Source organism: Anoplopoma fimbria, chromosome 18, assembly GCF_027596085.1.
Source record: "Anoplopoma fimbria isolate UVic2021 breed Golden Eagle Sablefish chromosome 18, Afim_UVic_2022, whole genome shotgun sequence".
In the NCBI taxonomy this organism is placed as follows: Eukaryota; Metazoa; Chordata; class Actinopteri; order Perciformes; family Anoplopomatidae; genus Anoplopoma; species Anoplopoma fimbria.
This window is the reverse complement of record NC_072466.1, coordinates 18,817,125-18,829,934: the sequence shown is the minus strand read 5'-3', so window position 1 is coordinate 18,829,934 and position 12,810 is coordinate 18,817,125. Positions and strand designations below refer to the sequence as shown.

Genomic DNA, 12,810 nt, shown 5'->3' with positions numbered 1-12,810 from the left:
CTTGATGAAATTAATTTCCCTCACATCTTTCCTTGACCTCATGATGTTTTCCATCGAGGACAAGGAAAAGTGTTGAGAGTTTATTTCCCCTAAATCTCTGTGTAGAGAACTTCTGACAGTGGAGGAGGAATTGCATCTCTGTCTCTACCTCCCACATACTCGCTTGTCTCTGGGCAGCCATGTCTGTCTGTGTCTTCCTGTCTCTACTGCCATTTGGTGGTCACTGAGCCTGTATTTGGACAAGATCAGTCCCTGTTTTCTATCTCTGACAGAGTGCAGATATTAAACCAATTAATATTCTCTGTTTAGAATCAAATAACAATTTAACATACTCTGGCTTTTTGTCTTATTTCTCCAATGTTGTAAAGATAGATGTTTTCGACTCATAATGACTTATTTTGTTGTGTGGTTAGGAATTAGTGCTCTCTAACTCACAAAGCACTTAGTTGTTTCTGTAATTATCTCAGTCTTCTGTCCATAAGTCAAAATGTAGTAAATATTCTGCTTTGATTTTTGTTTAGCCTTTCAAAAGGAACATTTTCCCTGCGGTCAAAAACATAGCGAGGCACACAGCGGGAAGCCGCCAACTTAAACTGTACCATGATGTTGTCCCGCTTTTCCACTTTGTATAGAAATTTGCAGCACAGTGGTGTAGTGGTTTGCACTGCCCCTCACAGCAAGAGGAGGCCCTGGCTGGACGGCCATTCTGTTTGAAGTTTCATGTTCTCCCCGTGTTTGCTTGGGTTTTCTCCGGGTTCTCCGATTCCTCCTATAGTCCAAAAACATGCAACTTAACTAAATTAAATTAAATTCACTTCAATTTATTTTGTATAGCCCAAAATCACAAATTTGCCTCAGAGGTATAACCGGGATTCATGAAAATCTGCGAGTTGAGAGTGCAAAATGACTTCCAGGAAGAAGCCAAGTTAGTAATATACATTAACGGGGCATGAATTCAATTAAGTAAGTAAAATATATTTGTCACAAAGTGCTTAACAAAAGTATTTTTTTACATGCAGAAAAAGAAAACCTATAACACAAAGTGACCATAAAAGTACAATAAATTTTAGAGAGCAGTGTTTAAAACACAAAACTTACTGAAACAGCACAATAGACAGTAAAGTACTCAATAAATACTTACTTATATTGTCGACATAGAGCTTACCCTAGAAGGGTAAACAGGGCTGTTTTAAGCTGATTTTTAAAATAATTTACAGATTCAGCTAACCATAGGCATGCAGGGAGAGCATTGCATAATTTTGGTGCTGCTGCCTCAAAAGCTCGGTTACCACGGCTCTTGAGGCAAGTGCGTGGGATAGACAGAACATTTTACATATTTACAGTAAAATATCATTAGAAACCCTCAAAAGAGCGGTTACAGTAGATTGCTGGATGATGATGATGATGATGAAACTGACTGGAACTTCCTTTATTAAAGCAACAAAATAATCTCTGAGAGATTCACATCTAGCCCAGTGGCTTTCCATAGCTGCTCTGTCCTGTGACACTTCCGCAGACAGCATCTGTCATCCACACAGAAGTGTTGCAGAGGGCCCTAGTCCTATCCTTAAAAGGTCACACTTTGTCCAGCAACGTAGAGCAATGCTCATTAAAAGACTGCATTACAAATTCAGCATTATGTGATTTGTGTTAATATTCCAGCAATATTTCATTGAGAACTGATCAGCTGTACTCTTAATAATAATGCGGGGGAGCATTAAAAAAAACAAAAAGCAAAAATGTGTTTAAGACCCAAGGTGTTAGCATTTACACAGAGTTCAAAGAAAATACATTTATTAACACTGATCAGTAGGTCCTCACACCGTATATATTATCAATATCTAGACCCAGAGAGAAAAGAATGTCCAAGGTATAACCACCCCTGTGAGTGGCGCCGGAAACATGTTGCTCAAAATTGAAAGATTCAGTAATATAAACAAATTCTGAGGTTTATAATTTGTGGTTTCATTGATTTGCAGATTAAAATCCCCAACCAAAAACACTTTATCCAGCTTGATATTAGTGGTCAGCAAGTCAGTGAAATCGGAAAAACTGACCTGCTGGACCGGGAGGTCAATAAATTAAAACACACTAAAACACTAATCCACTTTAGTCAGCTGTAGTTCAAAAAGTAGTAAAAGGTTCTGTGCTCCCCAATTGGCAAGAAAACTGATTTCCACCTTGGCCTGACAAATGCAGACTTCCAATAAAAGAACAATCCACAGTGCAGAGTTCATTTATATTGATACAATCAATGTGTCCTAGGTAGTCCCACAGCAGTCTAGGCCTATAGCAGCATATCTAGGGGCAGATCCAAGACTAAGCACTATGGCAGTGCTGAATGCCATAATAACTACCATTGATTTCGGAGCTATTCTGGGCCTAGTAGAACAACTTTTTTTGAGTTTAACATCAAGAAATTGCAGGTCATCCAGGTTTGTATGTCCCTGGGACATGCTTGAAGTTTAGCAAACTGTTTTTTGTTTGATAGCTATAAATGTCAACTCATAAAAATATAATGAGTGTTTTCTGATAATATTTTCTAATTGAAGCTTATATAAGGTGAATAGAATTGTTCTAAGCACAGAACCTTGTGGAACACTGACAAATGTAAGTGAATTGATTACTCTAAATTGCGCGTATGTGACTATGTATGCGTTGTTGTCTGTCTCTGTGTCAGCCCTGGGATAGTCTGGCGACAGTCCAGTAAGAACCCTGCCGTTGCCCAATGTCAGCTGTGATCGAAAATTGTGATACTTGGATTATGTTTATGATTAAATGTCTTAACAGGTAACTAATAATTGTGCCTGATTACATTTTTAAGGTAACCCTTCCAACCCTGTCATCTCTGAGGCAAGAGATGATGGTGGTAACCAGATAGATTAGATTTTTCATCCAGTCCTCTACAACAGTATCCTAGAAATACACTCTGCTTTTAAAATAGACCCCTTTTCTCCCCAAAAAACAATATTGTTGTTAGTAAGTAAAGTTAAGATTGACTTATGAGTTTATTCTGTGTCCTGATCTACATTGTCTCCTCTTTGCAGTATGGTGTGTAAGCTGAATACTAGAACCAGCATCCTGGCAGCTGCCAACCCCAAAGGCCAATACGATCCCAACGAGCCGCTGTCTGTGAATGTGGCTCTGGCCAGCCCTTTGCTGAGTCGCTTTGACCTGGTTCTAGTTCTGCTGGACACCAGAAATGCAGAGTGGGACCACACCATCTCCTCTTTCATTTTGGAGGACAGAGGTAGAGTATAAATGTTTTGAATTTAGAAAAAAAACTACTTTCAAGAATTAATTTTTATTATATTTATATTAAAATTATTATTATTGTGGTATGTCTTACAATATGATAAGCCTTTTCTACAAAACCATCCCAGGTAAATTAGTATATAACAATTTCACCAAATCGATAATATTTCTAAATGCAGTGTTAAAAATGTCTCAAAGCTTCATTCATAATGCTGACATTGGAATTATAAATCAACATTAGAATGCTAAGCACCCTGTTTTTTTGCATGTCTCTTTATTGATAAACATTAGGCCACATGCACTTGAAACTATTTTATTGACAATAGAAAGGGTATCCTCCTCAATATCAATTTTTAACTCTTCTTCCCATGCTTGATTTATTTTGGAAGTGGATTTTAGTTTGCTTGAGAAGATGCACACACAGTCTGACACTATTTATTTTGCTTTTGGAGGGCCTAGGAGAAGCTTTAACAGGCAGTGACAGAATATTTTGACGGATGTAGTTTCTTAATTGTAAATACAATAAGAATTTTGTTCTAAGCAGCGATAACTCTGATTGTTATTGTTCATTACTTTATAGTGACTATACATTTCCACTATTTGAAAGCACTGTCTTCACACGATTGCAGGAAGGTGTGATTATTTGGAGCTTGTTACAATCATCTGTAGTTGGGGCGTTCACAATTTCCTGATTTAGTTCCAGATTCTCTGAGCATTTGGACAGGATGATTAAATGGTATACAGTTTAGTAAAATAAGATAAAATAAGATAATCCTTTATTAGTCCCACAGCGGGGACATTTGCAGGATTACAGCAGCAGAGAGGATAGTGCAAACAAGAGACCTAAGTAAAAAAACAAGATCAAAACAAGTATTATAAATAAGTAAAGACACACAGCAAAGAATATTAAATAAGTACAAATGGTTAAAAACCAACAATAACTAAAATATCATATAAACAGACAGAATAATTTTTAGTATTGTACAGTGGATTTCACAGATTATTTGTATTACACAGATTTATATAGTCATTTTTTAGTGATGTGTGGTCTACTGGGAGCAGAGCTGGTTGTGCAGCCTGACAGCAGCAGGAAGGAAGGACCTGCAGTACCTCTCCTTCACACACCGGGAGTGGAGCAGCCGGTGGCTGAAGGAGCTGCACAGAGCTGTCAGAGTGTCCTGTATGGGGGGAGGTGTTGTCCATCAGGGATGATAGCTTAGCCATCATCCTCCTGTCTCCCACCACTTCCACTGAATCCAGTGGACCCCCCAGGACACAGCTGGCCTTCCTGACAAGTTTGTTTAGTCTCTTCCTGTCAGCTATAGAGATGCTGCTGCCCCAGCAGACCACTCCATAAAAGATGGCTGATGCCACCACAGAGTCGAAAAGGGTCCTCAGGAGTGCTCCCTGCACTCCAAAGGATCTCAGTCTCAGTGAGGTAGTCCAGGATTCATGCATTGAGGTGGTGGTCCATCCCTGTCAGCTCCAGCTGACAACAGATACCTGCCTACTAGTGTGGGTAAAGCACTGCTGTTTTGTAACCTCTAACCAAGGTATGAAACTCCATCGCAAAATCTACACCATACCATCTCAGCCTGCTTTTGGGGAGGCAGAAGGTCAGGATAGCTTAAACACTGGCTGCCATTGTATCACTTCTTTCTGGCTTTTCGCGTCGTGCAGACAGCCGAATATCACCGGATGGTCCTTTTTAAAAGTCTGGACATGACTTGACTGGGGGCTATAGTGAGCTCTATACCGTTTAGGGGGGCAAGAGATCATAAAATTCAACGTCCATATCACGGTTTTGAGTGACGGAACGGATCAGCAGAAAAGAAAAAAGGGAGTAAAGAGAACATTTAGATATGATCCGATAATGTTTCTTTTCTCTTTTTTTTGCGACGATACCAATTGTTGATCATCGATGATTCATATCTACCAATAAAGATTGGTTTCGTTGTTTTGTTTTGTTTTAGCAGCTGTTCTAAGAGGCTCAAGACAAAAAATATTCACCACTGTCGGAAAAAATCATTTTGCTGTTTTCAGCAACAGAATGACGGGGGCAGGTCATTTTCATATCCATGCTGCCAGTTTACCATAACGTTTTTAGAATGATGTTGGCTAACTTCACTGATTCTTAATTATTTAACCAAGTTTACTAACTCTAAATTATATATTGTGTCCCGATCTATTCTCTGACTTTGCTGATATCAACTGATTGCTGCTTTGCCTGCTGCTTACAAGCTTCATTGTATAATATAATGTTATAATATTTTTTTTTTTTTTTTTGCCGCTGTCTGAAAATCTCTTTCTCTCTCTCCGTCACTTTCTCTCTGTCAAGCATTGTTTATGATCTGTGGAAGTGGTCGTGGCGCTTAGTCGTGGACCTCAGAATGGTTTTAACTGTGGCGATCAAAGCTTTCCAGACGTGGCTGTCACAAATAGTTCACTGATAGAAGCACTGTTTATATGCCTATTTTGTTTTAATGCTTCAGAAACAGGAGTTCTTAAAAACGTACATTTGGGTAAATCATTTTCAGCCAAATAAAATTGTTAAACGGATATTTACCTTCATTTTATTATAATGCGTCAATCTGGAGGAATATACATCAATAGTGACATCATTTATCAGCGAATATCTTAATGATGTGGTCATCACAAAGGCAATAAAACCATTCCCCAACCAGAAAGCCTGGATGAATGGAGAGGTGAGGATTCTATCCAAAGCCCAAAAAGCTGCCTTTCAGTCAGGTGACAAGGAACATACAGCATCGCCAGAGCAAGACTGAAAGCTGGCATCAAGGAGGAAAAGAGGAGGCGTCAAGAGAGACTGATGAGAGACCTCATACCAACAACACTAAAGATATGTAGCAGGAGATCCAGAATGTCACAGGATATAAAAGCAGGAGCGCCTCCATCATGTGTGAGGTGACGTAGCTAAATGAGTTCAACACCTTTTATACTCTCTTTGATCTCCTCATCAAAGAGTCAGCTGTCAAGTCTGCCCCGCCTCTGGAGGACCGGCCACTGTCAGCTTTCACAGAGGATATGAGGAAAATATCCTCCCTGATGAGAGTGCATATGAGTAAAGCTGCTGTGTGCTAAAAATATGTAGCAACCAGCTAACTGATGTCATCGCTGACATTTTCAACATAACACTGTCCCAGAAGAGTTCTCCAACCTGCTTCAAGACACCATTATCCCAACATCTAAAATGTCTGCAGTATCCAGTCTAAATGACTATCGCCCTGTGGCATTTACCCCAATTCTGATGACGTGCTTTAAGGAACTGGTTCAGCATCAAAAACAACATCATAGACCCTCACCAGTTTGCATACAGAGCCAACAAATCCGATTAGTTTTTGTTAAGGTGTGATGTAAATAGTTGTAGTGTGATTGTATATCGTCCGTAATGATATAATGCTGTGGTATTAATTTCAAGGGCTTCATGACAAAGTGGTGAAATGTCAGTGCTTTTACTTTAAGGGCTGCCTGCTGAGTCTGCCAGCGTGTGGTCCATGGAGAAAATGAAGGCTTACTTCAGCGTGATTAAACGCTTGCAGCCACAACTGTCTGAAGAGGCCAACATCATCTTGACCCGTTACTACCAGCTGCAGAGACAGAGTGATGGCCGCAACGCTGCTCGCACCACCATCCGCATGCTGGAGAGTCTTAGCAGACTGGCTGAAGGTGAGGATGGAACTTTGACTTCATCTTAATTCAATTCAATTCATCTTATCAATTTAAATCTTAAGTTATTCAACCTCGAGTTAACCTTAGCCTTTGAAGCGGATTTATTGGTTGTGGTCGGTTCTCATACTTGCCCAATGATGAACCCCTGAAGTGCAATTTTCAGTTAACCTCAAAATCTCTATAAATAACGATAATGAATGTTTCTGTAGGTGAGGTATAAAAGGCATAGAAAGTACACCGATATCAGTTTCTCCTATGGTATTTATGGTTATACAGTGCTGACCAGTAGAGCCTAGAGAGGATCAGCTACAGATCGAAACAGGACGTTATTTTAGCTGATCGGCCAAGATTTTTTGTCGGGCACATCTACACACCTGTTCAGCAGCCATATGATAGTCACAGATAATCAGTGACCTGTAATTACTCTGCTGACCGCACTGAGCCAAACAGCTTAAGGAGGCTGCGTTCAATTGCATGGTGCATTCAAGCTCTGCTCAATAAAAATGAGTATTAGGAAATCATATTTCAAAGCTATCATGTGTTCAAATGTACGATTCATGGAAATCGCAGGTAGGCTATTTTCATCTGGCCAAGTTAAATGTGCTACTTAATTAAGCAATTGTCAGCTAGCTGATAGACTTTAGTAGTAGTCATAGCAGTAGCAATAGTGATAGTTTTGAGGGAAGTAGGTTGTGGTGGATGAATGGCTCAAATTTTTTTTCATTTATTTTAATCCTTTAATGCCAATCAAATGTTCTAATCTCTGTAATAGGATGTGACGGTCAATGGTGTCGAACGCAGCACTAAGGTCTAAAAATGGTAAAAAAAAAAAGTGCAGAGACAAGTCCTTTGTCTAATGCAACTAAAAAGTAATTCCGAATTTCCAGCACAAAGACGGTACGTCTAAATCCTGACTGAAAATCCTCAAATAAACTATTTGTATGTAAAAAAAAGTCAACCTGGGGTTGTTCTTATTTTTCTCTATTAATGCTGCTCTGGCATTACGGAGTACCTTCTTATATATTTTAAGACTGTCTCGCGAGACAAACCGAGCTTCTTCCACTTTGGTGGAACGCCATATCCTTTCAAGTTTTCGCGATGTTTGCTTTAATTCGCGGGTTTGAGGATTATACCATGGAGCAAACCTCCTTTCTTTTATTAGCTTCTTTTTTAGAGGAGCTATAGAGTCTAGTGTCATTCGCAATGAACCTGCAGCACTATCAACAAGATGGTCAATCTGAGACGGACTAAAGTTAGCGTAGGAGTCCTCTGTTATATTGAGCAATGGTAATGAGTTAAATACTGATGGAATCACTTCTTTAAATTTAGCTAAAGCACTATCAGATAGACATCTAGTGTAGAAAAGTTATGAGACAATGTTCAATAAAATAGGGTTCTGTGGAAAGATCATTAAATGTTTTATTTCAATGCCAGAAGAAGGTTGAGGGTTTGTGGTTTAAACTGTGAGTGGGTTTCTTTACACTCTGACAGAAGCCAATCAAATCTTATGAGATCAACTTTCTTTAAATGTAAAAGCAAATATTGTCTTAGGGCAAACCAAAATGCGAATACATTGAATTGTGTATAAATAGCTGAAAGCAGCAGAACCTTTTACCACTTTACCGATTTTTTTGTATCCTTGCAGCCCACGCTAGGCTCATGTACAGAGAGACAGTCACCATAGAGGATGCTGTCATGGCTGTCTCTGTCATGGAGTGCTCCATGCAGGTAAGAAGAAAACAAATGACCTACTTTGCTACAAGAATATTGATCACAAAAATGAGTTTGTCCTTGTCTTTTTGTTTGTTTCTTAATATTGGTGTCGTACCTTACAATGCCAATTATGTATTTCGTCCATTATGGAGCAATGTTCAGCTTTCATTGGACAAAGACGATGAGTAAACAAAAGTACAATATTTACGGTAAACTTATCCAAATCCTAATAACACATTATGACAAAGTGAAAACTAGAAATAATTGCAAATGTGTTAATTTATCAAAAACGGGCTACTTGAATTTCATCATGAAACAGATTGTGATGTGTATTGTTAACTGTGCTGTTAACTTGTTATCTGTGCCAACAAAGACTGGAGACAGCACAGCTTATTCGATCACCTGAAGCATCATCATACAGTATAGTTTCAGTGTCTAACCAGCCCTCAAATACAAGCAGAAGGCTCTCACCAGCTGCTCAGATAGATCCATTCAATAAATCCTAACATTAGTGTTTCATCAACAACAAAAGTAATAGACAGGAAGAGTTTGTATGTGCTGTTGTATATTTAAGCTAATGACATGGTGCTGAGACAGGTTGAAATCTAGGGAGACAATGCAATATCAGTTTTATGGCTGCAACCTTTTTATACTGCAGCACTTCTCATTCATGATTTTCATGTTTTTTTTAATTTATTTATTTAAATAGATTTTCCTGTTAGCAGCCTATTTTGACATTTTGATTTCTACACCTTGTGAAATAAGATTATACATGAATCTGTATGCAGCCTTATATTTAACAAATTCCAATTATTCATCTGGTGCAGTCCCTTTATGATATGGGACAATTCCCACACATTGTACTGCCTTGGGACTCACTGCATCCAGATAGCGTGGCCTGGTTGAAGGTCACTGCGATGTACAGGATACATCACAACTGGGTGTGGTAACATGTACAACAGATCCCAACTGTCCCATTTAAGCTTTAGGCTCAGCAGAAATATTGAATTGATTAATATTTGTCTAATTATTGTGATACATTTTGATATTGACACTAGTGAATATTAACATTTGGTCCATTTTCCACCATAATGTCTTTAACTATACAGTGCACTTGTCTTTCAGGGCGGCGCGCTGCTGGGGAATGTGAATGCATTACTCACCTCTTTCCCTGACGACCCTGGTCAGCAGTATCAGATTCAGTGTCAGATATTGCTCGAAGGGCTGAACCTGCCACTGATCCTTCAGAAGGAGATGGACAGACAGGCCAGGTAAGTAACTGATGGCTTTTGTTGAGTCTCAGTAAAGTGTTGCCTCCCATGTTTCAGCTACACCCACACATCTTAGTCTACACCAGCATTTTAGCACCTCTATCCATACTAAAACCCCTGAAAATGCATAGCACATGATCACTTACACTAGGCATTAGCCTGAAAGCAGTAGGTTTAACCTAGATGTATGAAATTTTGTAGACACATGTATCACATGAAGACAAAAAGAAGACAAAAAGACTCGTGGGACCATGCTCTAAAGCCAACAGGAAGTCGGCCATTTTATCTTTTGATAACTTTTGAATGATAAATTTGATTAATTTGAATGGTATAGTGGGTGGCCATATATGTGATTCCCCATTACACAACAGGCTGATGTCAGTCCACTGGACTCGCTTAAATCTGTCCCAAACTTGACATGCTTGATAAAGTCACGGCCAGAGGTTGTCGACGAGACAATTCTCACTCATAGTCAAAGTGACACCTACTGGCGAAAGAAAATAAGTGTTATGTGACAAACAGCATCTGGTTTACATGACATTTACATGATGTGCTCTACACTTCATATAGAATAACATGATTTATGTTTCCGCATGGTCACTGGTACCACACAGTCGATACAGGAAGTGGTGGAATATTTGCAATAGATCATTTCCAGTGTCACGTATGTAGGAAAAAACGTCTAACTCGAGGGCACGTTCTCCCGCCAGTACCCCCGACATGCACAAAGGTCAAAGGGCCTGTGAATCGCTGCAGCTGATTCATCCACCACAACCTACTTCCCTCAACCTTGCAGCTTTAATTATTTGTTATTTATTTATTATTTACATTATGCCAGTATTTGAGTGACTTAATTGTTAAAATATGAATATTGCAAATGAGCAACTTTTGAATGTTTCAAAAAGAAATGTATCTGCATTTCTTTGTTGACATCACGCTAAAGGAGTTTATCTGCATTTTCTTTGATCAATAGGCTGAAGAGCAGCACCTCAGAGGCCTCCCACATTGAACCACCAACTGATAATTACCAACAACAACTCAGAGACACAAACTCCATCAACAAAACACACTTCCATGACATCACCAGTTACAAGAGTGATGTCACACTGGACAGTGGCTTGGACTGGTTCCATTCCATCAGTTCATCACTGTCGCCACATGGTATGGCCTCGTCCATAGTGACATCAGCTCCAGAAAACTGCAGTTGGTCAGACATGTCTAAAACAACCATACTGCCAAGCTCTCCAACTGAGAAGGGCATTTTAAGTAACACTAGTACATCATTAAACCATGATGATGTTTCAATTCCATTGGGAATAATTACCTCTGCGTCACAAGAAGAAAACATTAAAGAAAGAAGCTCTATAATCCAAAAGCAGATGAAGCAGTCTGAGGGACATAACGATACAAAACATCTTGAGTCATTGGGGTGTGTATTTCAGAAAGTCTCAAAGAATCTGAAAGACAGAAGAAGGGAGCTGAAGCTGAATCCTCAGAAGGGAGAGAGGGTGAAGTCTGGAGATGCAAGTAAAGATTTGACTGATGTTTTAGATTCCCACACTAGCACCTTACGTTCATCGGCTAAGAAGAGCCCCTCAAATAACCTAGTTCAGGGTACCCTGTCCCCTGGCAAAGGAAGTAGATTTGTGACGGAAGACAAGAGGGACCAGACTGGAGATAAGAACATCAGAACTGTACTAAAGGAAAAGATGGCAGTTGAAGCTGAAACGGGTAAAGAGCTGCATGCAAAGTTGTCAAGCTTTATATTCAAACCAAGGAAGATGAGGTCTTCAGTCCACAACCACAGCCTCAATGCCAGCTCAGCCATCAGTGCAGGGTTCCAAACTCAGTGTAACCCAGGCAGCAGAGATCATCACACCTACACAGAAAGCAGAATGAGTGTACTAAAGCCAGTTAGTCATGATGACTCAGCCAACCCACTTACAGACACAGAGAGTAAGAAAAGACAGAACCAGTACCTAAATCTTTTGGAAGGCGGAAACAGGAGAAAGCAGGTGAGCTGTGTCAGTGAGTTGGGAGAGACGAGATCTGAAGCCACGTCTCAAGGAAAGACGGTGTGTGAAGAACAAAGACCCAGAGTCAACAACAGTGACGAGACTAAAGTGAAACCAAACACTTTCGTCAATATTCCAGCATCTTCCATATCAGGCTGCACCAAGTCCACTATCACCTCTTCTACCCTGGCTAAACTCTCAACATTCTCATTTGCCTGCACAGCTGAAACCAAAGTGGAAACAAATCCTGGTACTGGAGTGAGAAAAACGCCATTTCAAAGTGATGGTGCTGAACACTCAAGAGCTAATTCTAAAGACGCTCAACAGCAAACTTTAAAGAGCAAAGAAAAGGATACAGAACTCACACCAGGACAGGGACATGGACAAGGGACAGAGTCACCAACTAAAACAATGTCTAAAAACCAAAGTAAGAGTGTAAACATGGTGAATATTGCTCCTGTTGACTATCATAGTAGTGGCAATCTGAAGAAGAGGAAGTGTTTTGAGCTGGGCCCTCCACCAAGTAGTGTTGGTGCTCCCAAGGGTCCGTTCTCAGGACTGTCTCTGTTTGACTCTGCTGAGTTAAGTCCTGATGTTCTTGACATTGACTGGGACCAAGAAGTTTCAAAGAAAGCCAAAATGTGAAACCATGGGCTAATGTCACAATGTTTTTGTGGACAACAATGCAATCATGTTTTGCTGTGTGGCACATCAATTTAATTATTTGCCCGATGTGTGATTTAGTTACCTTCTGTAGTCTGAAAATAAACCTGTTAAAGCGTTTGAGAAGTTCAGGTGGAATTGTTTTCTTCTGCGTCCTCTTGTAGCTGAAAAGGTTGGAGGGACTGAGCTACAGCAGCAGTGAA

The 12,810-nt window shown here is 39.8% G+C and overlaps 1 protein-coding gene across 1 annotated transcript in view; it reads left to right on the top strand.

The window, feature by feature from the left end:
• mcm9 (minichromosome maintenance 9 homologous recombination repair factor) overlaps positions 1–12,720 on the top strand; it is a 32,350-nt gene extending 19,630 nt beyond the window's left edge. The window contains exons 11-15 of the mRNA XM_054617967.1: positions 3,048–3,250; positions 6,739–6,942; positions 8,591–8,673; positions 9,784–9,929; positions 10,903–12,720. Coding sequence (XP_054473942.1) covers positions 3,048–3,250; positions 6,739–6,942; positions 8,591–8,673; positions 9,784–9,929; positions 10,903–12,589 — 2,323 coding nt within the window. The 3' untranslated portion in view covers positions 12,590–12,720. The remainder of the gene's footprint in view (positions 1–3,047; positions 3,251–6,738; positions 6,943–8,590; positions 8,674–9,783; positions 9,930–10,902) is intronic.
• The last annotated feature ends 90 nt before the right edge of the window (positions 12,721–12,810 follow it).